The 27,611-nt window shown below is 41.8% G+C and overlaps 3 protein-coding genes across 3 annotated transcripts; all 3 read right to left on the reverse strand.

Annotated features, from left to right (window-relative positions):
• Positions 1-139: 139 nt before the first annotated feature.
• LOC139467075 (sulfotransferase 1C4-like) lies at positions 140-7,983 on the reverse strand. Its single transcript, XM_071248794.1, has 6 exons — positions 7,914-7,983; positions 6,523-6,702; positions 5,079-5,399; positions 3,984-4,087; positions 3,391-3,553; positions 140-406 (listed from the first exon to the last, which is right to left on the reverse strand). Exons 2-6 carry the CDS (start codon positions 6,683-6,685, stop codon positions 279-281), a joined length of 879 nt encoding a protein of 292 aa, XP_071104895.1. The 5' UTR covers positions 6,686-6,702; positions 7,914-7,983; the 3' UTR covers positions 140-278.
• A 1,706-nt stretch (positions 7,984-9,689) lies between these two features.
• Positions 9,690-14,687, reverse strand: LOC139466729 (sulfotransferase 1C2-like). Its single transcript, XM_071248385.1, has 5 exons — positions 14,468-14,687; positions 13,260-13,580; positions 12,316-12,419; positions 10,978-11,140; positions 9,690-9,872 (listed from the first exon to the last, which is right to left on the reverse strand). Exons 1-5 carry the CDS (start codon positions 14,685-14,687, stop codon positions 9,757-9,759), a joined length of 924 nt encoding a protein of 307 aa, XP_071104486.1. The 3' UTR covers positions 9,690-9,756.
• A 3,130-nt stretch (positions 14,688-17,817) lies between these two features.
• Positions 17,818-21,340, reverse strand: LOC139466730 (sulfotransferase 1B1-like). The gene is made up of 5 exons (XM_071248386.1): positions 21,178-21,340; positions 20,690-21,010; positions 20,347-20,450; positions 19,214-19,376; positions 17,818-17,945 (listed from the first exon to the last, which is right to left on the reverse strand). The coding sequence occupies exons 1-5, from the start codon at positions 21,338-21,340 to the stop codon at positions 17,818-17,820; spliced, it is 879 nt and encodes a 292-aa protein (XP_071104487.1).
• Positions 21,341-27,611: the final 6,271 nt, after the last annotated feature.

Consider the following 27,611-nt stretch of genomic DNA (forward strand, 5'->3'; position numbering starts at 1 on the left):
GAATTGAACTACGCATTGGCAAAATTCCAGCCATAAAGCGAGAATCTGTAAACTAAGGACACAAATCAGGTTTGAGAATACAAAAATATTTTTTTTAAAGTTTATTTTCATTTTATCAAGAAAATATATTACCATCCGCTTCCCACGTTCCGGTCAAAGATAAGGGTCTGTCTCATCTGAATGATGCTGAACATACAATGGCATTTTGTAAAATACACTTTCCGTTGTCTCACAGATTGCTAATAATGTTATGAACACTCAACACTACGTTTGGTGACTCAAAGCACGTCGACTGAGCCTTTGTATCTGTCCTCAAATATCGACCCAGCCATCTTCTGTCTATATACATTCTCAAATTCTTCATACTGTTTGACCGTGAACACTTCCTTCCAACCACCGACTGAACCTATTAATACAAAAGAAAAAGCGAGAATGTGTAAATACAACATATACAGAAATAAATATGTCAAAACCACATCTGATTGAATCAGTCAGAATAAAGTGAGTTAGTGATTCAATGGTTCCATGAGATTGCAACTGCGCATGCGCAGACCAGTGCAACCTCGTGGCGTAGATGGGACAACTCTAAATTATCTCACTTGGGATGCATTTCTTTCTCCCATTTTGTTTTTTAGTGAGGTTATTTGGTTGACAATTACTCAATTTATTTTAGTTCCCGAGTTGATCGTATTTGTAGCAGTTTAACCGTTTGGCAGACAGTGGAGTTGTCATATTGGCTGTATATCGTGGTTGACTGTGTCGGCAGCCTGTATTGGGGACGGCATTCGTAATACGGTCCTCAAGCTCGCAGGACACTTAGCTAATGCGGGGACTTTGGTTGGGGACATCTTTCAAATTAGTGGAACAGAAAATTGACAATCAACAAGTTAACCCCTGTAGAAAGAATGATTACTTTCCGGATTATGAGTTATGCAGATGTGGAGACGATTCCAAGAGACATTATTACAGTGCCCAAGAAAGATGTGCTGAGAAAATGTGTCCAACCTCGCAGGATTCTTGTATTCCATATGGGGAGGATGAATTCTCTTAGTTTAGACAAATGCTCGGACTCACTTTGGGATAGTCTGAGCCTATTGACCCCGAGTAAGCAGACATCATAAAAACTTTGAAAACTGTTTGAAAACTTCTCCCGATGGCGACAAACCCAATAAAGAGCGTATAAAATCTCACCGCAAACCCGAGAACTGTGATGGGCTTAACGTTCCGGAATTAAACACGATTGTGTGGGATAACCTCTCTGGATACTCACAGAATATTGAAAGAGGCCTTAAACAATTGGCACTGGGTTGGTTAAAAGAGCGACGGCAGTATCCCCTGTTTTGGACATCCTATTTTGGTCTGAACTGTATAAACAAACTTTTTAGCGCAACACCTGGAAACGACGAACAGGTCAAATTAAGGCCGAATTGTGAGATTTGTTTACATCTTCGGCATTTTAGGACCATCACCAGAATCGGCAAGAGATTGTCCACAGCCTATTACAGGCGATCGTATGGTGCCAGGCAAAGCCAGGCAATACTATGGGAATAGTCACAAAGGCAGAGGTAGACCTACCATAGACAGCAGGTTTTTTCAGGAAACCTTCCTCCCAGATTCCAGAGGAAAAACAGCCCGGGAGAGGCAAAGGGAAATAATCACAGTCCACAAGATCAGTGAGTAAGATCACATTTGTCAGGATATCTGAACATGAGAACGCAACAGGAATAATTGTAGCCCTTATCTGGCCAACTCAGACGTGGTCCACCCATCTGCCTTCACTTCCCGTTGACAGGAGGCGGCACGGGTGGCCCGGTCGTCTATGGCACCGCGATTCGCTGTGCAGAGTTGCGTCCCTTGGGCACGCCAGAAACTTATGATTGTGGGTTCGAAACCCGGTTTGCCCCGATTATGTTTCTAGGTTTGTCAGCACCATACCCGTGCTCGTGGGTTTAACCGAAGTGGTAAACGTCTGAGACCGTCATCAATTCAGGCTTTCCTCCCACATTAAGCTGACACGCCTTGATATAACTGGAATACTGTTAACAGCGGCGTTAAACACAACTCACTAACTCATTCTTGTTGACAGGTCAATGGAAATAACTGATGCCAGGAGCAAGCTATTTCTATTGGAATCGAAAAGCACACCCTCAGATCAAGAATCTGCACCTTGCAGCTGTCATGGCGTCAGGCGTGTTAGGGAGAACAGTGGCATCTCAACAGACGTTATCGAAGTTCTGTGGAGCTCGTGGAAACCAAGTACCAGAGAGCAATACAAATCATATTGGGACAGATGGTAGTCAGAGGCAGGCAAGATTTTCTGTTTAAGGACATTGGTGAACACCCTGTGATTGTTAGATTTCTGAAAGATGTGTTCTTATACAGACCAGTTACACCCAGATAATCAGAACTTTGGAATGTTAGACCTGTTTTAATTTTCTCAGGAAGCTTTCACGCTGAAAAGACTTACGGTGAAGTAAGTAATATTGTTGTCATTGGTTACAGTCCAGTGGGGCCAGACTCTTTCATTTCTTAACAATGGAGGGATTGATGCCACTACATACACTGCCCACTGCACCAGAGCAGCTTCAACCACAAGTTGCGTTTTACCGCTGGATAAATCCTCGTCAATGCTTGGTGGAGTTCAGAGCGAAAGGTTGCAAAATACTTCAAAGAACCTGTCTGTTTCTGTTCTTAGTCCCCTTTATTGGGTAAGAGTCGTGTTGTTTAAAGTTTCAACAGACTGGCAGCTTTGAAGTCTCTTGGAACCCCAGAATCCATGACTGGATGGAAGAATTAGTAAATTAAAGGATCCTGTAAATTGAACTTTGATTGGAATTCTTCCAGCCAGCCTGGAGTGATGAAAGAGTAACGTGCCCACTCAAGGTTCCCCTCCCTTGGTCCTTATGTCTATTGCCAATATGTCAAAACTTCCCTTTGACGTCTGTTTGACGCTTGCACAGTTGAAATCTCATGTTACCCCTTCGTCACTCCTGACTGGCAGGTAGAATTTCAATCAAACCTCAACTTACAGGTAAGTCTCGTTTAATTAATTCCTTAACGCCATATCAGCTATCTTGGAGCTAATTCACAGCGATACCAAATGTAAAGCGTTCTGTTGCTCTGTATCTATGGAAATTATGCGTATGTATTGTCTGTATTGTCAATATATCCTCATAGTATGAATGTGTAATGATGCAAATATTCTATTGGTAGCATTAATGTAGTCATATACAGCAGTTGTCCCGGATTCATTGTGCAAGTGGCATTCACAGAAGCAGTAATCAAAAATCGACCTGAATGAAGAAACGTATTCCACCATTTAGACATCAGCCGCTCTTCCAACCCCCCTCCTCCCCCTTAACCCTTGATGTACCTTTCCTACACACCTACCCTTGTGATAGTGACTGTTTTTGCCATCTATGAGCCACTCATATGGAAGTTTGTCCTTCCGCATTCTGTCCAGGTGGCATTTGTCGACTACCGCACGTAGAAGGTCTTCATTTACCCGGATGCAGAGAAACTCAGCTAGCTTGCGCAACTCGTCCACTGGATTCTGAAAATTCCACAAATGCCAGTGATAAAAACAGTTTAACTGAATATTATCAAAATACAATAAAATCCTGACTCAATAGTTTGTTTGTTGGCTTTATCATATGGTGTCAAATCCCTCACTGGTCCCGGGAGCGCCGCCATGCTTACATTCCTCCTGATAAGATGTGACTCTCCCGGGACGGAACCACAGCAAACACTTCAGACAGCCAAACCATTCAATGTTAGGAAATCTCACTTTTGTGATATATTGTAGTCTATGTACACTGTTCCAACTCAAGAAATGGACGTGTTGTTTGTTTGGAGAGAACATCAACCATATTAAGATTTATATTCTGAAATACCATAAGATGTAATAGTATTTTACGAGTACATTATCCATAAACTAAGTTTCCGATCCTCCGGAATTAGTGCTTAAAATTGTGATATCTTACTTTTTTCATGTCTTCGTAATACCAGAAATAGACATCCAGGTTGGGGTGTTTGGGCAGTTCACGCTCCCAGTCTCTCACAAAGTCAAACCAACTTCCCCAGTCCACTGCAAACATACAATGAGGTCAACTTCAGTTATAACATATATTTCAAACGTGGCAATTAATACATATCTTTCAAACATGTCAGTAGGTTTATATTTGTAGATTCTCATATCGACGTTGTTTGACTTGTACTCATTCTCGAATATCTACCGAAACAGATCACTTTAGCGTAAAAGACAAGATATTGGGGCAAATTGGTTGGATTGATCACTGAAAATCATTGATAACATGTGTTAGCGAAAAGAGGTGAGCTGTCCTTTTCCCCTGGTAGAAAATTCATTAACACATTCCCAGTTGCAATAGTGTTCTGATCACAAGAAGGATAAAAACGTGTTTGCTCAGACAAGTTTATATTTTATTTGGCACCTGTTTCTTGCGATCGTGGGATCCTTAAAGGAGTCATGTGGAAAAGGTTTTCAAGGTATGCTGTTGATACGGGTTCGTGATAGAGTAGCATCTAAACTGCCAATTCCCTTTCACAGATTTACCCTCCTGAACTAGGTTATCGAGTCCAGCGACAGTTTTATATTTAGATCTTTGCATGAAGATTCAGAGTGACATTATTGTCTCCATACGACTGCATGACAAGAGAGATGACTTTTCACAACTTATGAGGTACAATCGACCTTGCACTTTCCACCAGGATTTCAAAGAGTGTAATACGACTCTTGCACAGAAGTTGTTTGATCAGGAGTACAACATTCAAGACCTGTATAAGTATTTAAGAATGTTTGTGATAGACATGTCGAGGACATATCCAATGCCATGCCCTATTTTGCCTTGTACCATTTGTTCCCGTTTTCTTTTCAAGCGATCAATTGATTTGCCTTTGCATGTATTTGTGACGGGTGTTACCGGTGGGTCAGGATATGCTCACTGATAGACACCTGCGATTTTCTTATGTTCATTGAAATGGTTTTGTCAATTTTATTTCATTGTTTGCTTGATAGGCGAAGAAGACATGAACATGAATAAATAATTGTGTTCACTTACATTCGCCATAAATACACAGGGGAAACCAGTCTTTCCACACACCCTTGTACTCATAGTGTGGAAGCAGGGACTGCATTCTGTGCCATGATACAATGGCATCTCGAGGATCTCTTAGTAAAAACACTACTTTAATTTTCTCAGTTTTCAGGTCTTCGGGCATTTGGTGGAAGAGTAAGTGGGTGTTTAAAACTCGCGGAGAAGGTGTGTTATCCAGTGTGCTGTGAGGTACAAATTCAATCATGTCCTCTTCTTTTTTCTTTCGTATGGTTTCAGTGTTATTGTTGATAAGCATGCAGATCATTTCATATGTCCAGTGTGTGCCTAATGAAAAGAAAAGTCGGAATGTTAATGGTGATGTAACATTCTAACGTCCAACATTCCCACAACTTATTATACAAAATTAAATTATCACAATCTAAATTACAACGTTACCTCCACGAAAGTACAACGTTCCTATCACCGTTGTGACGACGTGAAAGTGACGTATCACAACATCAGCTCACAACGTTACGGTTACATAAATGGGAGTCCACGATACAGCCTTACATGCCACAACGTTATGATTATAATTACATAAATGGGAGTCCACGACACAGCGTTACATGCCACAACGTTATGATTACATAAATGGGAGTCCACGATACAGCGTTACATGCCACAACGTTATGATTACATAAATGGGAGTCCACGATACAGCGTTACATGCCACAACGTTATGATTACATAAATGGGAGTCCACGACACAGCGTTACATGCCACAACGTTATGATTACATAAATGGGAGTCCACGACACAGCGTCACATGCCACAACGTTATGATTACATAAATGGGAGTCCACGATACAGCGTTACATGCCACAACGTTATGATTACATAAATGGGAGTTCACGATACAGCGTCACATGCCACAACGTTGGAATACAGCTTGCATATGATAGCGATGAGAAGTGACTTTTTTATGCTGCTTTTGAAGTCTTTCATTCATCACACCAGCAAGGTTGTGTTACCTTCCAAAAGGACTCACCCGACATCTATCGATCAATGTTATATGCTTGTTTGTTTGTTGTTTAACGCCGCACTCAGCAATATTCCAGCTATATGACGGTGGCGATGTTGTGAACGCTGGGAATTACATAAAGAATTTGAACAAATTGCAAATAGTCATACGTGCATTTTAATCAGTCTGTCGGCATTATTGGAATGTTTGATGCAGGATTGATTAAAACGCACGTATAGACAACAAACCAACCAACCTACCAACCGACCAACCATCATAGTTGCGTAGTGGCCACAAATTGTTATGTGGAACAGCATTTCTTATCTGCCCCAGGACCTAGTATTGCCAAAATAAAACAAACACGTCATCATAAACCTGAGTCGAGCTACCAGGCGTTAAATCTAACTCGCCCCATCATAATCATGAATCATGGAAATGCAAAAATACCTGATCTCATCCAGCCTAGAAGAATAATGTCATCTTCTCTCAGGGCCAATTTCGGAACCTCTCGAAGCACCTCCTCCGAATATGCCGGAGGTATTCGCACATCTCCAACTTGTCGCAGTAACAAACTTTTCCCAGCTCTGTCCTTTACTTTAATTATAGACATGTTCAACTGCCTGGCGTCTGGAGATGTAAACATCATTTATAGTTGTCATGGTTTTATAAAAAATATTAAATGTACTCAAGCTTTGTGATTTGGTTGGTTTGTTGTTTTACGCCCCCTACAGCAACATACCAGCTATATGACGGCGGTCTGTAAATAATCGAGTCTGGACCAGACAATCCAATGATTAATATCATGAGCATCGATCCACGCAATTTGTATCGATGACATGCTTCAACCAAGTCAGCGAGCCTAACCACCCGATCCAGTTAGTCACCTCTTACGACAAGCATAGCCGCCTTTTACGGCAAGCATGGGTTGCTGAAGACCTACAGTGTATTCTAACCCGGATCTTCACGGCTCTAGCTGTGTGAGGATTCCTCCGCAACAACATGGAATACAGCTGACCGCTATGCTTATCAATATTCAGTAAGTGCAAAACATCATGGTAAGGATTGTATGATCCATATGCATATTGTTGCGAACTCAAACAGATGAGAGAAATCTAGGTGTTTACAAGCAAAAACAGCAGCAGCCCATTTACATATTCATAGCATACCACCTTCCAGTCCGAACAAACATGGTCATTGTATATGTGGCGGTTGAATGGACCACTTTCGTTGTTACTTGCAAACACCCAGTTTTTTTCATGCACCCCCAGTCTTCCTGGTAAGGACAGGTCCACAGCTCCTTACGCCATAGCTCCAGTTATAGGAATGAAGTGAGATGAGGTGAAATGGGGTTTAACGTCGCGTCCAAGATTATTGCACTGTGCATGCACGTGCGTGTATGTGTGTGGCTGCTTGTACTAATCCGGACTGATGCCGATTTATAGCGCTAGCTCACTTAGATACCATGCCGCAGTTTAACATGAATACCCCACTCAGACACAGTATACTGACTCCGAGCCGACCAGTCCTCGTTTTGGTCCCTTAATGCCGAGCGCCAGACAGGGTAACAACAAGTACCATCTTTTAACGTTTTTTGGTATGACGCGGTCGGGGATCGAGCCCCGGACCTTTCGCTCTCCGGGCGGGCCCTCCACACTTGACCACGGAGGCGGTCACAGGCATATTGAGACCAACGCCACTTACCCTAGGAGAGTTTAGCTGCATATGCTTCCGTTTAGACAGGTCTGAAACTGCCGAAAGCATTCAAAACCACGTGTCACCACCTTGAACTTTGACAATTGGAAAAACTCCAATGAAATATGTTCTCAAATGACAATGACCTTTGCACAGAGAAATATCACAGACAGTGGCAGATTCGCGCGGCTGCTAACAGCGTGATGTCAGGTCAACATGTTTGCAGTGAGTGGTTTATAGTGTACAGCTCAATGAAAAGATAACGCATTCAGGTCAAGGAGAAAAGAACGTTCAGTTCTTTACCCTATCCGTTCTAGCATATGACCTCAACTTTGCGCTCCCGTTATCCCACCCTATCAGATTGTCACATCAGTTAGCAATTTGAACAGGTTAGAACTTACTTTACCTTGGCTGCACTATTTGTCAAACATGCATTAATGTAAATTCTCTCTTAAGTTGGACAATGCACCCAACGGGAGATGGTGATTTTCCTGTGTGTCTAACAAAAGTAGTTATACCGTTGCTAAAAGCCTCAGACATGTCAACATGTTTCTATAGAAGGTATTCAAAGGCAAGTGCGGTGAGGTGAGATGGGGTTTGCGTCGCGTTCAAGATTAGTGCATTAATACAGCGCGTGCGTGCGTGCGTGTGTGTGCATGCGTGTGCGTGTGCGTGTGCGTGTGCGTGCGCGATAGTCAGGAGTAGTGCCGATTTTATATTGTTAACCCACTGAGATACCATGCCGCAGTTCAACATAGATACCCCACTCAGACACAGTATACTGACTCCCAGCAGGCCAGTCCTTGTTTTATCCCCTTAATGCTGAGCACAAGTGGGTCGAACCAACAATCTTCCGCTCTCCGGAAAGACAAGTATAATACACTAACCACAAGTGTTTTTCTGTTTCTAGGTTTCTCAGACCATACCCATGCTGGTAGGTTTTACCCGATTGGTAAGTGTCCAAGGACTGCATCACTCCGGGGTTTTCTCCTACTTAAAGCTGACATGCCGTAATATACCTGAAATATTGTTAAAAGCAGCGTTAACTTACAACTGAACGACTATGTAGCATACGTTTAGTACTTACAGCTCGCATGAATGTGGAATTGCAAGTGTCACTGGAGGGCGCTGATAACTTAAGTACATCTGTATTAGCCAAGTTGTCACATATGGCATTATCTAATCGTGACACGTGCACTGGTTGTGAAAATCGTCAGCGGTGTTGAACAAGTTCAAGCTATATGAGGGTGAGAAAATCTTTACCGTAGTCATTTGAAATCACATGTCTACAAACTCTTGATATTTCTCGTCTTAGTGGTATAAACCCATCATTGTTCTTATACAAAAGCCTGGATGTGATCTTTCAGATACAGCTTATTCTTAACTAGCATTCTTTGGTAAACCAGGGACCGCATGGTGAACACTCCATTAGTTGGGTAAATAGAAACCTATAACCAATAACCTCAGTATAGGTTGTATAGGCACCATCGTGCCCCGACAGCATCCTCTTTCATGATGTCACCCATTTGGTTGTCTGGTCGACACTTTGACTTGTGAAGATCCGGGGTAGTATAGGTCTTCAGCAACCCCATGCTTGCCGTAACAGGCGACTGTGCTTGTCGTAAGAGGCGACTAACGGGATCGGGTGGTCAGGCTCGTTGACTTGGTTGATGCACGTCATCAATCCCAATTGCGGGGGTCGATGCTCATGATGTCAATCACTGGATTGTCTGGTCCGGACTCGATTATTTACAGACCGCCGTCATATAGCTGGAATATTGCTGAGTGCGGCGTAACACAACAAACCAACCAACCAACCAATCAACTTTCGAATATATTTTATGGATGGTTACAGAAAGGTGCAATGATACATATCTTCGATCTTCTTCAAATATTGGTTTTGTTCATTTTATTTTTGTCGGTGTAACAAGTGTGTACATGTCAATACTGTACGGGATCGCCCTGGATTCCCGCCACTCAGGAACCAAGTCAGGAACTTTCATAACGCTGTTGGAAACTAGAACCTTTCATTCTCTTCCGGTAGATATCGTCAAACTTTGCCTTCTGTACGGGCGTGAACATATTCTTCCAGTCTCCCACAGCACCTGCATGGAGAAAGCATATCGTGAGACAGTGGGTGTGATCTCTGTTCTGCGTTGGTTTGGGTTTTCATGGTCCGATCACCTGTCGCTGTAGTCTTGTCATGCAATGAGCAAGGGAGTGAGTTAGTTGTGTACGCTACTTCAGATAAAACACGAGTGAGTGAGTTGGATTTAACGCCGCTTTTAACAGTATTCCAGTTATATCCAGCGTGTCAGCTTAAGGTGGGAGGAAAACCCGAAGTGATGCAGGTCTCAGACGTTTACCACTTCGGTGAAACCCACGAGCACGGGTATGGTGCTGACAAACCTAGAAGCATAAGCGGGGCGAACCGGGATTCGAACCCACAATCATAGGTTTCCGGCGTCCTCAAGGGATGCAACTCTGCACAGCGAATCGCGGTGCCCTCGTGTTGGCTTGAGTTTTCCTGGTCCGATCACTTGTCGCTGTAGTCTTGTCATGCAATAAGCAAGTGAGTGAGTTAGTTGTGTACACTATGAGACGATTGTCCAAAAGGATTTAGAAAATAATAATTACAATGTTTGTGAATCCTTTAAGCATGATATAGGGTGCTGAATAGTGTCTGTTATGAATATATTTATTGTGCTTAGTATAATGTGTTATTCCAATAACATCATATGCAAGTTAGGATTTTATTATAAATTGATTTCGACAACTTTGGTTTGAACTGGGAGGAGTCGGGCGCTGTTGTGTATGCAGCCACAAATGATCATCTTGTTTGTTTGTTGTTTAACGCCGCATTCAGCAATATTTCAGCTGTACGACGGCGGTCTGCAAATAATCGAATCTGGACCAGACAATCCAGTGATTGACATCATGAGCATCGATCCACGCAATTGGGATCGATGACATGTATCAACCAAGTCAGCGAGCCTGACCACCCAATCCCGTTAGTCGCCTTTTACGACAAGCATAGTCTCCTTTTACGGCAAGCATGGGTTGCTGAAGACCTATTGTACCCCGGAATCGTCACGGGTCTCCACGCATTTGGGATACGATGACATGCAACAACCAAGTCAGCGAGCCTGACCACCCGATCCCGTTAGTCGCCTCTTACAACACAATGCACCAATTAACAGTAATACAAACCTTTTCTATATTGGGCCAGATTTCCATTCCATTTGTCTGTTATCTTATCCTTTTCACTTTTCATTCTACTGAATGTAGACTTATGAACAACTTGATCAATGAAATCTTTCGTAACGCGTTTATCAAGGAATGTTGCCAGTTTTCGTACTTCTTCATGTGGATCCTGAAACGACATCACATGTATTACTCTGAACAGTACCTACTTCATCATATATTAAACCAACAATAGTGAGATGGCTTTAAAGCCACTTTGAACAGTATTCCAGTTATATCACGGCCTGTCAGCTTAATGTGATAGGAAAGTCCGAAGTGATGCAGGTGTCAGACGTTTATCACTTTGGTGAAACCCACGAGCACGGGTGTGGTGCTGACAAACACAGAAACATAATCGGGGCGAACCAGGATTCGAACCCACGGTCATAGGTTACTGGTATGCACAGGGGACGAACTCTGCACAGCAAAGTGAGGCACCCTTGACGACTGCGCCACCCGTGATCCCCTAAACTAACTACAGAGTTATTACAATGAGAAAATGTGTCACAAACACTTATGCATTTACTCCATTGGGATTAAGGCTTAGAATATGTCTCCAGCAACCCAAGCTAGCGTCATTTACACAATCGGCAGTATTTAACCTAAATTTATTTCCAGTCATGAAAAGGACGCCCCCTATTCTTACTTCTTATATGATCAAACATTTATACAGTCACACCAGGTGGCGACAGTGACAATACGTGCTTTCTACCACGGTGTCAGACCGTTAATTATTATCTGACACAGATACGGGTTTTATTCGTGAGAAACAGAAACACCTTTTTGAAAAAAGAAAGGTGCACATTTTTGGGGAAAGGGATGTGTGCATTGGTTGGTTGGTTGGTTGGCTGGTTGGTTGGTTGGTTTGTTGAATGTTTAACGCCGCACTCAGCAATATTCCAGCTATATGGCGGCGGTCTGTAAATAATCGAGTCTGGACCAGACAATCCAGTGATTAATATCATCAGTTTCGATCCATGCATTTGGGACCGATGACATGCATTAACCAAGTCAGCGAGCCTGACCACCCGATCCCGTTTGTCGCCTTTTACGACAAGCATAGTCGCCTTTTACGGCAAGCATGGGTTGCTGAAGACCTATTCTATCCCGGATCTTCACGGGTCGATGTGTGCATTGAGTGTCAACGCATAATTAGTGAAATTGGCGTTTTGTAGCCAAAAAGTAGTCAGTGAAGTGTAATTTTGTTGATGCATGTCACCCAAATGATTCAGGTTTTTTATACGTCTACACATTCTCCCCTGCAGTCCAACCAATGGATCAGCGTATGAATTATTGTAAAAATACCTTTTTAAGATCTTCGTAAAATACAATGTGCAGAAAGCGTGGATCTATGGTTTCGCTTTCTTTTTCAAATGACCGAATGTGATCAAACCACGTACTCCACATAACTGCAATGGAAAGCATACGGGTTAAATGTATAATTTTTGAAGTGATTATATATACAGAGACAGATACGCACTGATACAGCTACTTCTCTCCAATGGAAGTATGACTTGTCGATCCTGATAAATAAGAATAACCAGATGGCATGTGTAACTTGACATACACCCATGAACATGCCTGGTGGTGGACTACTGCAGTGTATTATTTTTGTAAATTAATAAAACATTCCCACACTGACCCAATCTGCCAGAGTATTGCATTGGTCTGTATTCATTTATAGCAGGACAGGGTCGTAGAGCAAAGTCCGAACTAAAGCAGATTTAATTAGATGTTTACCATTTTGGTGAAACACTCGAACACTGGCATGCTGCCGACAAGCCTAGAATTCGAAACATGATCATGATCTAGCCTGCCAGTGAAGATCCGGGGTAGAATATGTCTTCAGCAACCCATGCTTGCCGTAACAGGCGACTATGCTTGTCGTAAAAGGCGACTAACGGGATCGGGTGGTCAGGCTCGCTGACTTGGTTGATGCATGTCATCAATCCCAATTGCGTGGATCGATGTCCATGTTGTCAATCATTGGATTGTCTGGTCCAGACTCGATTATTTACAGACCGCCGTCATATAGCTGGAATATTGCTGAGTGCGGCGTTAAACAAACCAACCAACCAATCTAGCCTACCAAAGGGGCGGAACTCTGCACAGAGAGTTGCGGTGCCTTTGACGCATGGGCCTTCCGTGTCCTCAAGAGAAAGAAAATATAATAGTTGAAAGTAAAGTTTAAAGTAATGTCTTTTTGTCCAACTCACATGTCATTAAGAAATTGTTTTCAAACTACGCACATTTCTCACTCATGAACAGATGCAGCCAATCATCCCAAGAACCTTTATAGGTATTGTTTGGAAAGGCTCTGTAGTAGTAGAACCAAGACACTGCCACGTCCTTGGGGTCACGAATGATGTACAGCGTCTTCACGTTCCGATGTTTCAGGTCTTTGGGCATGAACTGACGCTGGACGTGGCTTGTGAGTATTCTCGGGGAGGGAAGACATTGGAGGACTGCGTCGGGTACGACTTCCAGAACACCGCTCTCCAGGGTGAAGGGCACGTTGTCGGCACTGCCAGACACCAGCATGTTGACGATCTCAAACAGCCAGTGATGACCTGCAGGAGAACGGCATTATGTCTCCGGGTTTTTTTTGTTTTAATTTTTGGTAGCATTTTTAGAAGTTGATAAGTAACAGTTAAGACAACATACTTTATTGGTGACAACTTCTTTATTCTATCATGTTGCGACCTTATACTCTCATATGGGACCCGTGAAGATTCAAGGGTAGACTAGGTAGACTTTAGCAACCCATGCTTGCCGTAAAAGGCGACTATGCTTGTCGTAAAAGGCGACTAACGGGATCGGGTGGTCAGGCTCGCTGACTTGGTTGATGCACGGTCATCAATCCCAATTGCGTGGGTTGATGCTCATGACATTAATTACTGGATTGTCTGGTCCAGACTCGATTATTTACAGACCGCCGTCATATAAATGCCATGGAAACGTAAAAATAATTTTTTTCTAAAATTTCTTAATAGCAAAAGGCACCAGTTCAGCATGTACCTGACAGACCTGCAAAGTTTGATTAAAAAATATTGAACGGTTTATGAGTTATGCTCCCTAAAAGAACCCTACCCTCACAGAACCTAAGTCCATCTTGTTGCCATGGAAACGTAAAAAAATAAAATTTCTAAAATTTCTTAATAGCAAAAGGCAGCAGTTCAGCATGTACCTGACAGACCTGCAAAGTTTGATGAAAAAATATTGAACGGTTTCCGAGTTATGCTCCGGAAACGAAACGTGGGGGACGGACGGACGGAGCCTGTTTCTATTTCCTTTGATGGGCGGGGAATAATAAAACTCGTTACATTGCACTGAACACACTGAAACATCATTATGTACCTTCACACTAAAGAGTCTCATATCTCAGTCTCACAACACCGGGAGCAATGTCCCAGGGGCGGGTTACGACCTGTGCCTTTCACAACGCTTATCAACCCACCTGACCTGGGATATCCGTACAGAATTATGTCGTCATCACGGAGGGTGACATTTGGGATACTTCTCACCGTCTCCGCACAGAGTGGGTCGGGATACCACACCCCGTCCACATCCAGCATTGTCAGGGTGTTGCCACTCTTGTCTGTTACTATGCTCTCCGCCATGTTTTGACCCCAGTATCGCAGCAAAGGCAGACGCCAGGTCGAGTAGTATGGCGGCATAGGAGTTATTTATAGCTCAAACCCTGAATTACAAGTAGGTCATCTCCGGCGGTTTGAATGTTAGCTACAAATCAACGGAAGTTAAATTACCACACAGGTTGGTTTGTTGGTTTGTTGTTTAACGCCGCACTCAGCAATATTCCAGCTTTATGACGGCGGTCTGTAAATAATCGAGTCTGGACCAGATAATCCAGTGATTGATATCATGAGCATCGATCCACGCAATTGGGATCGATGACATGCATCAACCAAGTCAGCGAACCTGACCACCCGATGTAACGAACAAACAAACATTTGGAAAGTGTATTTGAAGAGCGCAAGTGATGTTATTTGCTTTTTTGCGAATTTTTAAAAACAAAAACTTGATTCTACTTATCTTCACGTTATAAGGTCGGACATGCTCTTAAAAATGGTTCTGGTGTAAGCGACTATGTTTGTCGTAAGAGGCGACAAACGGGATCGGTTTGTCAGGCTCCCAATTGCGTAGATGGATGCTCAAGATGTCAACCACTTGATTTTCCGGTCCACTCTCGATTATTTACAGACCGCCGTCATATAGCTGGAATATTGCAGAGTGCGGCGTTAAACAACAAACAAACAAACATGTATATAGCTAACAAGCTGTACTTGTATTAACGCTATTCGCCTCAAGCCCAGTTGTGCTGCATGCTTTACAAGGTCGTGTGTACATGGAGGCTCAGTCGGATAGGCCAGTGGTATAAGCATTAGCTTGTCACGCCGAAGACCGTCGTTCGATTCCAAAACGGTTCAATTTTAGGATGCTATTTGATATACGGAGCGGTGGTATTGCTGGATTGTTTCCAAAAGAGGCACCAAACATCTCAGACTCAATCTGTCCCATGTAGTGTGTGTCTTCTGAAATATGAGGTGAGGTGAAATGAGGTTTAACGTCGCTTTCGATAATATTGCACTTACATAGCGACATGCATGCGCGCACGCGCGCGCGTGTGTGTGTGCGTGTGTGACTGCTTGTACTGGCCCGGACTAAAGCAAGTTTTATAAAGCTAGTCCACTGAGATACCATGCCGCAATTTAACATGAATACTCCACTAAAACAAAGTATAGCGACTTCGAGCGGACCAGTCCTTGTTTTAGCCTCTTAATGCCGAGGCAGGGTAACAACAAGTACCACCATGAAACGTGTTTTGGTATGACGAAGCCGGGAATCGAACCGCTGACGCTCAACACGAAGGGCAGACGCTCTATCCACTAGATCACGGAGGCGGTCTCTGAAATGTAGACGTGGTAGATACGTCTCTTGCAATAGGCAGTCACCAAGCCATGTCCTGGGGTATTTTCCAGTAATTTGAGTAACAGTGGCATGATGCAGTAATGCTGTCATTGCATCGTCAATTTGTAACTGATCGGCAAACGAGAGAACTGAAATACTTTCTCAAATTATAGTATGTCTGTGTAAGCCCACTGGTAATACGTTTTCCGACAAAATTTGAAATAATTCACTTTAGTGTCAACACGTTATTGCAGGCCTTTCACTGTATTGACACAAGCATGTACAAACAGGTGTGCAAATATGCACACAACAGATGCACAATGTAAGATATTCTCTTTTGACAGGATGGTACTGGTGGCCCAGTCGTCTAAGGCGCCGCGATTCGCTGTGCAGAGTTGCGTCCCTTGGGCACGCCAGAAACCTATGATTGTGGGTTCGCCCCGATTATGTTTCTAGGTTTGCCAGCACGTGAGTTTCACCGAAGTGGTGAACATCTGAGACCTGCATCACTTCAGGTTTACCTCTAACATTAAGCTGACACATCGTGATATAACTGGAATAATGTTACAAGCGGCGTTAAACTCAACTCACTCACTCACTTTTGACATACTTAACAACAGCATCTGTGCTGTTTGATACCACCATTTACCACTTATCTTATGAATGAAACAATAGTATTCAGCCCTTAGAATCAATACATTATCGTATGTGATTGATAGTTCCAAATTAGAATGTAAAAACTCACATTTTTAAATCATGCGACATATATGTAGCAGATATTAACAAGCATAATGTTTTTTTAATATTTCTTAACGCCACATAGCAATATTATAATTACACTGAGCCTGACCACAAACTACATTTGGTCCCCCTTTACATGGGATTCTAACGACCAAATCTTGCCCGGAATCCTCAAACGGGGACATGTATTATTCAAGCTGACAAGCTTTATTTGTAATGGTGTATTGCAAAAGTAGACATTATGCCTGATGTATAATATAAATGGTGTCATTGTGTGAATCTTGACATCTTTGATTACAGTAGGAACCAAATAGTCATTGTCACTCTGTGTTTGTTAAAGATAATTATGCCAAAGATGAAACAATGCTACTTCATGTCATGTTCTGGTTCTAGTATACATTCTGGTTACACTTAATGTCATTTAAAGGGGATGGCCGCCTGAGGCCATTACATACGCAGGGACCCCTGGGGATTCAGGGTTAGAATAAATACCAAGTAACCTGGTTGTAAAAGGCGACCAAATGGATCAGGAGATGCTCTCATAATCCTAGTGGGGATGTTAGGTAAGAATAAATGCCCAGTAACCTATGCGGGTTGTAAAGGGCGACCAAATTGATCGGGTGGTCAGGCTGAGTGATTTGGTTGCTTGCGTTATTGAAACCCGTCTAGGGGGCACGGGTGGCTCAGTCGTCTAAGGCGCCGCGATTCGCTGTGGAGATTTGCTCTCCCTTGGGCACGCCAGAAAACTATGATTGTTGGTTCGAATCCCGGTTCGCCCCGATTATGTTTCTAGGTTTGTCAGCACCATACCCGTGCTCGTGGGTTTCACCGAAGTTGTAAACGTCTGCATCACTTCGGGCTTTCCTCTCACATTAAGCTGACTGTTGTGAAATAACTGGAATACTGTTAAAAGCGGCGTTAAACCCAACTCACTCACTCACTGAAACCCGTCTGCGAGGATGATTGCTCGCAATATCGATCACTGGATTGTCTGGTCCAAATTCGATCATTTACACGCCGCCGTCATTAGCTGGCATGATTATTGCTCAGTGAGGCGATAATCAACAACAGCAAACAAACAAAACAAAACAAACATATACTATATTTACTGTCTTTATTGTAGCATAAAATTACATACTACAACACATCAACAGGACCTCTGTATCTTGACTCAAATTTAGACCCGGTCATATTCTGTCTATAGAGCTTTTCAAACTGTTCATATTGTTCAACTGTGAAAAACTCTTTCCACGTTCCAGCTACACCTGAAATATCCCAATGATATGTTTCACACAAGACCGACATCACGTGAGCCATAGTATATGAGATTTCAACGTACAAGCATTACGTTACAACATTCAAGGCCTTAGTTAAGCTTTAAGAAAGGTTTATGGTAGACGTGTGGAGGACATGTCCAAATTTGACAATCAATGGCAAAAATGATGTCCGACGCAATTCCCCATTTTCACTTGTACCATATGTTCCCGTGTTTTTTTTCTGGAGAACAACTGACTTGCCTTTGCATGTGTTTGTGACCTGTGTCACCGGTGGATCAGGATACGCTCACCTTTTCCCCGAACGCCTGATATCATCACTATTTGATAGTGATTCATAAACACATGCTCATGAATCGTACAATCGACTCTGTTTAATGCAGAGACTTCTATTGGATACGGAAAGGGTTTTGTCGCTTTGTGCCTGTTGCGTTTTTACACACGCAGTTAGCAATATTTCAGCTATGTTACGGATGCCTGTAAATAATCGAACATGGGTCGGACACACCTCTGGTAAACAATGTGAATAACTTCCAACGCTTATGGGTACGATGACAGGCAACAAATTCTAGGCCTGGCCACCCGGAACAAATTTGAGCCTCTCAGGGACATATTCCAACCGGGATCCACACAACGTTCTTAATCCTCACGTGACTACATTGTTGACGTCATCAATAAAGGGGGAAATCTGTATTTGCAAGGTTTGGGTTTATTTTTGCTACGCGTGTCTATTAAGCAGACTGATGACCATATATTGCAGCGATTTCTCTGTGTGCTTCCACAACAATGTGGGGCACGGGTGGCCCAGACGTCGTCTAACAATAAGGCGCCGCAATTAGCTGTGCAGAGTAGCGTCCCTTAGGCATGCCAGAATTCTATTGTGGGTTCGAATCTCGGTCTGCCCGGTTACGTTTCTAGGCTAGTCAGCATTATGCCCGTGCTCGTGGGTGTCACCACAATGGTAAACGTCTGAGACCTGCGTCAATTCGGTCTTTTGTCCCACACAAAGATTGCAAGCCGATATATATAAGTGGAATACTGTTCAAAGCTGCATAAACAAATCCCAACTCACGCACTTTATGGTGAACATTATCTTGCCAAATTCAGTTGAGTTTTGTTATTTGGCGTTCGACAACAAACAACAACAACACTTAACTAAATGTGTGTATTTGGCAAGGTAATTTTCGCCATAAAGTATACACACACCGCGTTTTATCAAACAGTATAATTAATTTAGGCAAATGGCATGAAGTAAATACCTTTCTCGTAGTGTATGGATTGGCCATTTTCCAACGCCTCATAGGGGAGTTTGTCGAATCTCATTCTCGCCAACTGGCATTTGTCTATGATGGCCTGAAGCAGCTCTTCTGTTGAGTCGGTGCCGAGAAACCTGGAAACCTTACGTAACTCCTCCAGAGGATTCTAAAGTCATCAAAAAGGAATTCAGTACCTCACCAGAGAAGTGCACATAATGTGGGAATGTGATGATATGGAGACACCGGCCCCATTATACATTACAGCATGAGAAGAATTTTCATTCGTAAGAAAACATATTTTTCTAAAATAGTAATTACATATGTATTTTTTATACAAAATGTTTGTTTGTACTAATCCTAATTTTCAACTTTTTTCTGTCACCAAATCTATGTGTTTTAAGATTAGAAAAATGTAAGATTTGGTCAAACCACATATGAATGTCAATAATCATTCACCTTGCCTTAAACCTAAAAAGATCAACTGTATACATGTCCAAATTTTCAAAACCATCTTCTATTGATAATGATTGTCCTTATTGATAATAATATTCTCTTCCTGATACAATAACCTTAACCAATATTTATAATTTTGATATACTGATGAACTGCATTGAACAACGACCTTATTCACCTCTCGCTGCGATTCTGGGAGAGATTTGATATATTCAGGTAAATGCACGCTTCTTCTGCACCCAGCTTACTTATTTCATAACCAAAACAGCACATGTCCACGAAATTTAATTCTGACGTGTTGCGGATATCAAATATTATCTTATGTTCTCACCGACATCTCGAGATATAATTACACACACACGTAAAATGAATACATATAAACATATACCCCACAGACCAATCGATACAGCAAACAAATAGACATTGTAGATACATGCATACGAACATACAAATAACAACAACCTCAGTAAAAGTAATCAAACCGTGCAGAGTTTAAAGTTTGCCTTGTCAATACTCAATTATTTTCAGACTGCCGTGATATTTAATATTAATTATTGCGGCGTTAGCAACATTCATTGATCATGTTTACTGGACGGCGGTCTCATATTATTTTTAAAGGGTTTCTATGAAATGCATAAAATATATAGAAAAGAAGCTTACTTTCAGTTGGATATCATACATACTTTCTTCATATCTTCATAATGTACAAAATGTACATCCAAGTTTCGATATTCCTCGAACACTCTCTCCCAGTCTCGAACGTGATGAAACCATGTACCCCATGACACTGTAAAAGTAGCATAAAAATGAATGAATACGTGAAATATGCAGATACAAAAATCTCTTCTACGCCTGATTCGTTTAAACACTTCCTTCAGTTTCTTCTTTTTCATACTTTTCAGTTACTGTTTTCCAAAATCTGACTGTTACTTTCTTGATATCTGTAAAGTGTGTGCCTTTCTAAAGCACCTTACCTTCCATACTTTTTTCAAGATGAGCATTATATTAGATGCTGAAGAAACTTACGTTCCCCGTTCAGACAGAGGGTAAACCAATTTTTCCAGTGTCCATCATATCCAACATTTTTCCGTCTCGTCTGTAATGAGTATAACGACACATGTGCATCTCGTGGGTCTCTCAACAAATACACCACTTTGCACCTCTTCGTTTTCATGTCTTCCGGCAGGTACCGGAAGCGTAGGTGAGTGTTTAAAACTCGCGGGGATGGTAACGCATCGAGCATGCTCATTGGTTGATATTCCAGCATGTGGTCTTCTTTCTTTTTAGGAATTGTCTCCGTATTATTGTTGACAAGCATGCTGATCATTTCAAACATCCAGTGTGTACCTGTGTATTACAAACATTAGTAAATATACATAAATACATGCCTTTTCACTTTGTTTAGAACAAATCATGCATTATCACTGAAAGAGGTCGTCTTTTAAAAAAACAGAACACATAATGTTAACACGGATTTAAAATATTTTTCTAACATTTATCATTCATGGTGATACCTGATCTCATCCAGTTCGCCATCACAATGTCATCTTCTCTCATTGTCAGCTTCGGCACTTCTCTGAACACTTCCTCGGGGAAATCCGGGGGTATCCGGAACTTCCCGACCTCTCGAATCATCATGCCATGCCCCTCGCTGTCTTTTATTTGTATCAAAGGCATACTGGATGGCCGAAACTAAATTGAAAATTGGGTGAAACATTGTTTTTGTTTGGTCATTGATTTCTTTCCTAGGTTTTAACGCAACCGGTGAATGCGTCAATATAGCTTTTAAAATGTATGGATCGTCAGTGTGTATTTCAGCATGTTGAATGACACATTATGGTATTTCAGCATGTAAAATGACACAATATGGTATTTTAGCATGTAGAATGACACAATTTGGTATTTCAGCATGTAGAGTGACACAATATGGTATTTCAGCATGTAGAATGACACAATATGGTATTTCACTGTATCTTTACTAACATGTACTAAGAATATTTATATTATATCAACAGATAACGTCCTCTGCTTAGAGTTCACTTACGTCAGCCACGTGATAGATAAATTACCTTTTTAAAAACACGAGCCTGTAGTGTGTACCTGCACAGAGGCGTCCATTGCTATCATGTCCTACTAACACGCTTACAGTCAAGGACACGACCACAGGCCTTTTACAGCGCGTATGTGACAGCGCATAAGAAGTAACCTGTCTCTTATCATGGATCGGTCTTGTGTTGTAGTCCTCGCTGCTTGAAACAGATTCCCGAAATATAGCGATTATAAATTGCTGCATTTCGATTCCCCACATGTATCCTGATTAGAATTTGTCTAAACAACTGATAGTTGTAAGAGGCTACAAACGAGATGGTTAATGCTAGCCATCATATTCCAAATGCGTTGATCAACGTCTCGATGCCAAATTGTCTGGTCCAGATTCGAGATATAGGTTATCATAACTAGGGGAGGCTTGTGTGTGTGTGTGTGTGGGGGGGGGGGGGATAATTCAATTCTACTGTTTGAATTTTGAACATTATCAGGGAGGAGCTGTGAGTCCTGAAAATGTATTATGTGTATATCGGGCTGGTATTACTGGGGGGTCGGCAAAATATGATACAGTCCATCATATGAAATATTTATCTGTATCCAGAATTGCGTAGATTGATGCACACAATACCATTCATTTGATTGTGCGGCCCAGTCACGACTATTTAAGACCGACGCCGAGTGTATTATTAAACGTATCTATAGATCATATGCAATAAAAACGGTGTTATTACGAACTTAAATATTGCACATTATTAAAAATTCATCGTTGAAAAAAGACATTGTAAGTATAAGGGAGGCTTATGAAAATAAAATTGGTAGTTGATGATTCGACCATATACTATTATCTCTAAATGCAACCTGGCTATAAAGTTTGCATTTTTCTCCGAGACCGGGTATATGAAATGATAAAATGCTGAATCTAAAATCATGTTCATAATAGCATTTCTGTACACAAGCACCATCAAGTTAGAAACACCTGCATTCGATAAGTGTCGATATCGAGACATGTCATGTTGGCTATGTGATTGCATCGGAGCCAGCGAGACGATCCACTTATAGAGACATGTCATGCTGGCCATGTGATTGCATTGGAGCCAGCGAGACGATTCACTTATAGAGACATGTCATGTTGGCCATGTGACTGCATAGGAGCCAGCGAGACGATCCTCTTCTCGAGACATGTCATGTTGGCCATGTGATTGCATAGGAGCCAGCGAGACGATCCACTTATAGAGACATGTCATGTTGGCAATGTGATTGCATAGGAACCAGCGGAGCCAGCGAGACGATCCACTTATAGAGACATGTCATGTTGGCCATGTGATTGAATCGGAGCCAGCGAGACGATCCACTTATAGAGACATGTCATGTTGGCAATGTCATTGCATAGGAGCCAGCGAGACGATCCACTTATAGAGACATGTCATGTTGGCCATGTGATTGCATACGAGTTGCAAATGGTTTATCTGCTATGAAATTGGTTGTCATTTGAACCGTTAGGCTTCACCATCTCTTCAATTTCGAAGCACGAAATATTCACGACACGAGATGTGAATCGGTTTTGTGGACAACATTTCTAAAGATTGCCTACCACGTCGAGAAGGCTGTACTCTATTTTACAAGATGAAGTTCACGATAGTAAGTAGACGCGGCGATGGGTGTTGTGATGATCTTTCGACATAATTGTTCATAAGTGATGCTCTGAATCTACATAATGCCACGATGCTACTACTACTTACCTTAACGTACGACAGATAATAGACAACTGCAAAAACCCATCGATACAGTTTTGAGATACATGCGTAGTGTGTCTATGCTTCTCTTGTGTTTTGTGCAAAATGCGTGTGTCTACCGGGAGATAAATATCCGTCTGGGAGTTATGTAGATGTTGCAGAGTGAAGTTGCACAGTGTCACCGACGCCCCCATTCTATGGACCAGCTGATACCCAAAATAGTCCCGCCTTCAAGTTAAAACTGTTTAATATAGGTTTATTTTCCTAATGGGAGATCGCTTCACGGGTGTGCAAGCCACGGTATGGCACAAGCTCACCTTGGTTACCTTTCACATATGCGGTAGTACATTCAACATCGTGAAAGGGATATGTGGTGTCAGTCGTCTCAAATCACTCTGCAGTGTTGTGTCCCTTACCCGCAATGATCCGTGGGTTCGAAGCCAAGATTCGCCCAAACTATGATACCTATCCGCAAGATATCTATGCTAGTAGATTTCACTAAAGTGTTAATCTGCCTGTGGATTCCATTCTATGCTTGTCGTAAAATGAGACTACATGGATCAGGTGTCAGAATCAGGCTCGCTCATAATATGAATGAATTTTTTGTGGCCTGAATATTAATTCGATTCGACGACATATAGCTGGAATAATCAGGGCTTTCCCCCAAACTAACCTGACATCTGCAATTTACCAGAAAATATATTTTTAATTTGAAATGTACACAATATGTGGCTTTTCCATTGGAAAAGAGGCCGGTCACATGACACCAAACTGACGTTCATAAGCATATGGACAACACAATTTGACGTGACTATATTCGTGAAATGACGTAAACACTGACGGACTACTTCCACATTCCTGGGTGAACCCCCGGGAATTCTCTATCACGAAGACATACAGAAGCGTTCTTTCTAATCATTTAGACCCTTTAATCTGAACCTTTAATCCTTTAATCTCTTCGACCCATCCGAATAAACATAATGAAGAAATGCACATTTATATCAAAACTATCGTAGTATCGACTCGATCCGTGTCTACACTGACAGTTACAGTCTACAGCAATCTATTTCAGACATCTTTATAATCACTTTTCAATGATCGGCCAATTGATCAATGTTGATCAACACATGTTACCGCCACAGATCCATTAACAACTTCGGAAATGTCTCCCGTCACGTGTATCGTGGCGGCCATTTTGGCGTCTTGTACGTGTCATTCTGACTGACGTACTGAAGTAGTTCCTTACAGACCTTTCGCATCCAAAGATGATTACATGTTTATAATACATTTGTTGTGAGCACACTGCAAAAGATGCCACTGTAAGCATGCATACGCTCATGCCACATCTCCTTTTTAAGGAACTAGTTCATTCCGCGATACAGGTGGTTGTTGTATGACCGTCAGTGTTAACAAGACGTCACACGTGATAAACGAAATGTGTGTAGGTCAACATCCTTTAAGATGAAAAGTAGTCATACAATTGTGTGCGGTCATTGGAATATGAACCTTCATAAAAGTGAGGGCCAAACATTGTAAGAACGTTGTCCAAGCTCGAACTCACATAAGGTGAAAGTCAATTTTATAATACTGTTTAAGGCAGTGTTCAATTACGGTTTGTTTTCTAAGTGTTAAATTAAAGTAGATGTACGACGTTTGTGCAAAATTAGTACAAAGTACTTTCTCTATTGTTACGTGTCGACAAGAAATTAAACCGCCATATAAACCTAGTTATCTTAGGTAGAACACAAAGGATACGTGTATCCCTTCACAGCGGTTAGACATGATACAGTGATGCAGATGATTCCTCGACAAATGTGCCCGGAGAGCGGAAGGTCCGGGGTTCGATCCCAAGTCGCGTCATACCAAAAGACGTTAAAAGATGGTACTTGTTGTTACCCTGTCTGGCACTCGGCATTAAGGGGCTGAAACAAGGACTGGTCGGCTCGGAGTCAGTATACTATGTCTGAGTGGGATATTCATGTTCAACTGCGGCATGGTATCTCAGTGGGCTAGCACTATAAATCGGCATCAGTACAAGCAGCCTCACACACACAGACACACGTGCATGCACGTCGCTATATAAGTTCAATAATCTTGGACGCGACGTTAAACCCCATTTCACCTCACCTCACCTTAACAAATTGTGCGTTGCACTGAAGTGAAAGGAGCGCCCTTAATATTAACAGTTGATTCGCCAGCCGGAAATACAGACACACAGAAACAGTCATAAAATCACGTTCTTCCGTACACGAACACAAGCAAACACAAACAGACCAATATGTCTGTGTACATATCGTTTGTTATAGTTACTTAACCACATTTAAGTCTCTTCGCTTACCAGGTCATGAAAGTGACAGTCGGAATGTAATTTCTTATCATGCAGCCTCGAAAACTTTAAAACGGGGTATTCCGAACGATAGTTTCGGGCTTAACGACTGCATCTATACAATCGAGAAAATATATTAGCCATTCGAGAATGTTCTTTTGTTCAGATTTCAACTTATTAAGCGAGAATTTGTCAAAATATGTTTCGAAGTCGCCAATTTGAAATTAGTGCCGTAAAGCACGAGAAAGCTTCCTTCTGATTGGCTAATGTCGACTTCGTGTCAGTAATTCCATTGGTCGGTCAGAGTTTGCCAAATGTCGCTCTGACGTGACCCGTAATGGGATGTCCTCAGATCTTTGTGCGAGAACTAAGATTTGATTTTAATGAGATTACCATAACTCTTTTAATCATTTTGGAATTTCTTAATCACATTCATAGTGTTTCATTTCTTTCATTCAAGAAATGAACGTCAGTTTGGATGAGTTCATTGAAGTGTGAACGATTCAAAATCTCTGGTTAAATTGTGTGAACCTCCGAGCTTGCGATTTTCTAATTTGTAGTTTACTGGTCTTGCCGAATAATATCGTAATAATGATTGCCTACTTTGAAGTCCTCTGGTTTCGCGGAAGAACATTGCAACTATGTTAATTTGTCGGTATTTGCCGGCTCTCGGTCAGATACGTTTCCCAACTCATACTCAGTTACGCAAAGAATAATAGTTATTTGAATATATACAACATAAGCTGAAAACATGTCAACATCAACATAATATTTGGGATTAATCTAACAGAAAAGTGAACAAAAAATATAAACATGAGTTGATGCACCGAGGCGAGGTTAACTTCTAGTGTGGATTTATATATGACGTCACATAAGTTTGTAGAGAGGTGCATTTCGAGTCGAACGGGAGCATAGGGATGAAGTTTGTAGAACAGTTATGGAAAACACCCTGAGGCATGAACCCTCCAAAGGCACCAGCAAATTGGGAAAATGACTGATTTGTGAAGGTGTGTGGATAATCGCAAAACAGTTCGGACGATATGGCATGGACAATGAAGAGCTCTGAACCTTCTGTGTTTTGTGTTAATTTTATGCGTCAGAATGTGTTATATTTGGAGTTTTGGATTTGTGGTGTGTGCTGTAACAACACTGACATTTTCTCAGTATTCATATGATTTAAGGTATGAAGTAGCCCTGAAATGCCCAGAATAAAAAAGTTATTCATAAAAAAAGTGTCATGTATTCATGTTTTTCCAACTTCCAACATTACGAATGAAAAGGTTATAACATATCTGTTTCTTTTGTCGTACGTGAATGTTAATCTCCCTTGCGTCCGACCATGCAATTGAATGAGTTATTTTTTATTGTGGCTTCAACATCATTTTGCTATACTTATCTTATACCGACAGCAGAATAGTTGATGTTTCTCGATTTATGTTACCGTTAGAGATCATCTGCGTCTTCATCGTTGTACCGTTAGATTTCACATGATATTATTTCATATTCATTTACGAAGTCACATAAGGTGCCGAACATGGACACGCTGTGTGAAGACCCTGCTGGATAATGATGCCTAAACGATACTCATTCAGTCAAATGATGAACTAATAAAAGGTTTCCAATTGACGGGCATAACCCTTCAGTGCTGTACGGTTGCGATGTTGTCCCATCTAACTTACCCTTACTATCACTGCCGATACGTGATGAAGGCGGTCTGATCATGGTTCAACAACTTATACAGACCACATATACCTCTACGTGGACCACACGCATGTCTTGCGTAAATTCGATGCCTTCTTCACTGACACGAAACGATATCAATAGGGCAAATTGTTGTTGTTTT

This window comes from Haliotis cracherodii, unplaced genomic scaffold, assembly GCF_022045235.1.
Source record: "Haliotis cracherodii isolate W230 unplaced genomic scaffold, xgHalCrac1.p SCAF_19, whole genome shotgun sequence".
Taxonomy (NCBI): Eukaryota; Metazoa; Mollusca; class Gastropoda; order Lepetellida; family Haliotidae; genus Haliotis; species Haliotis cracherodii.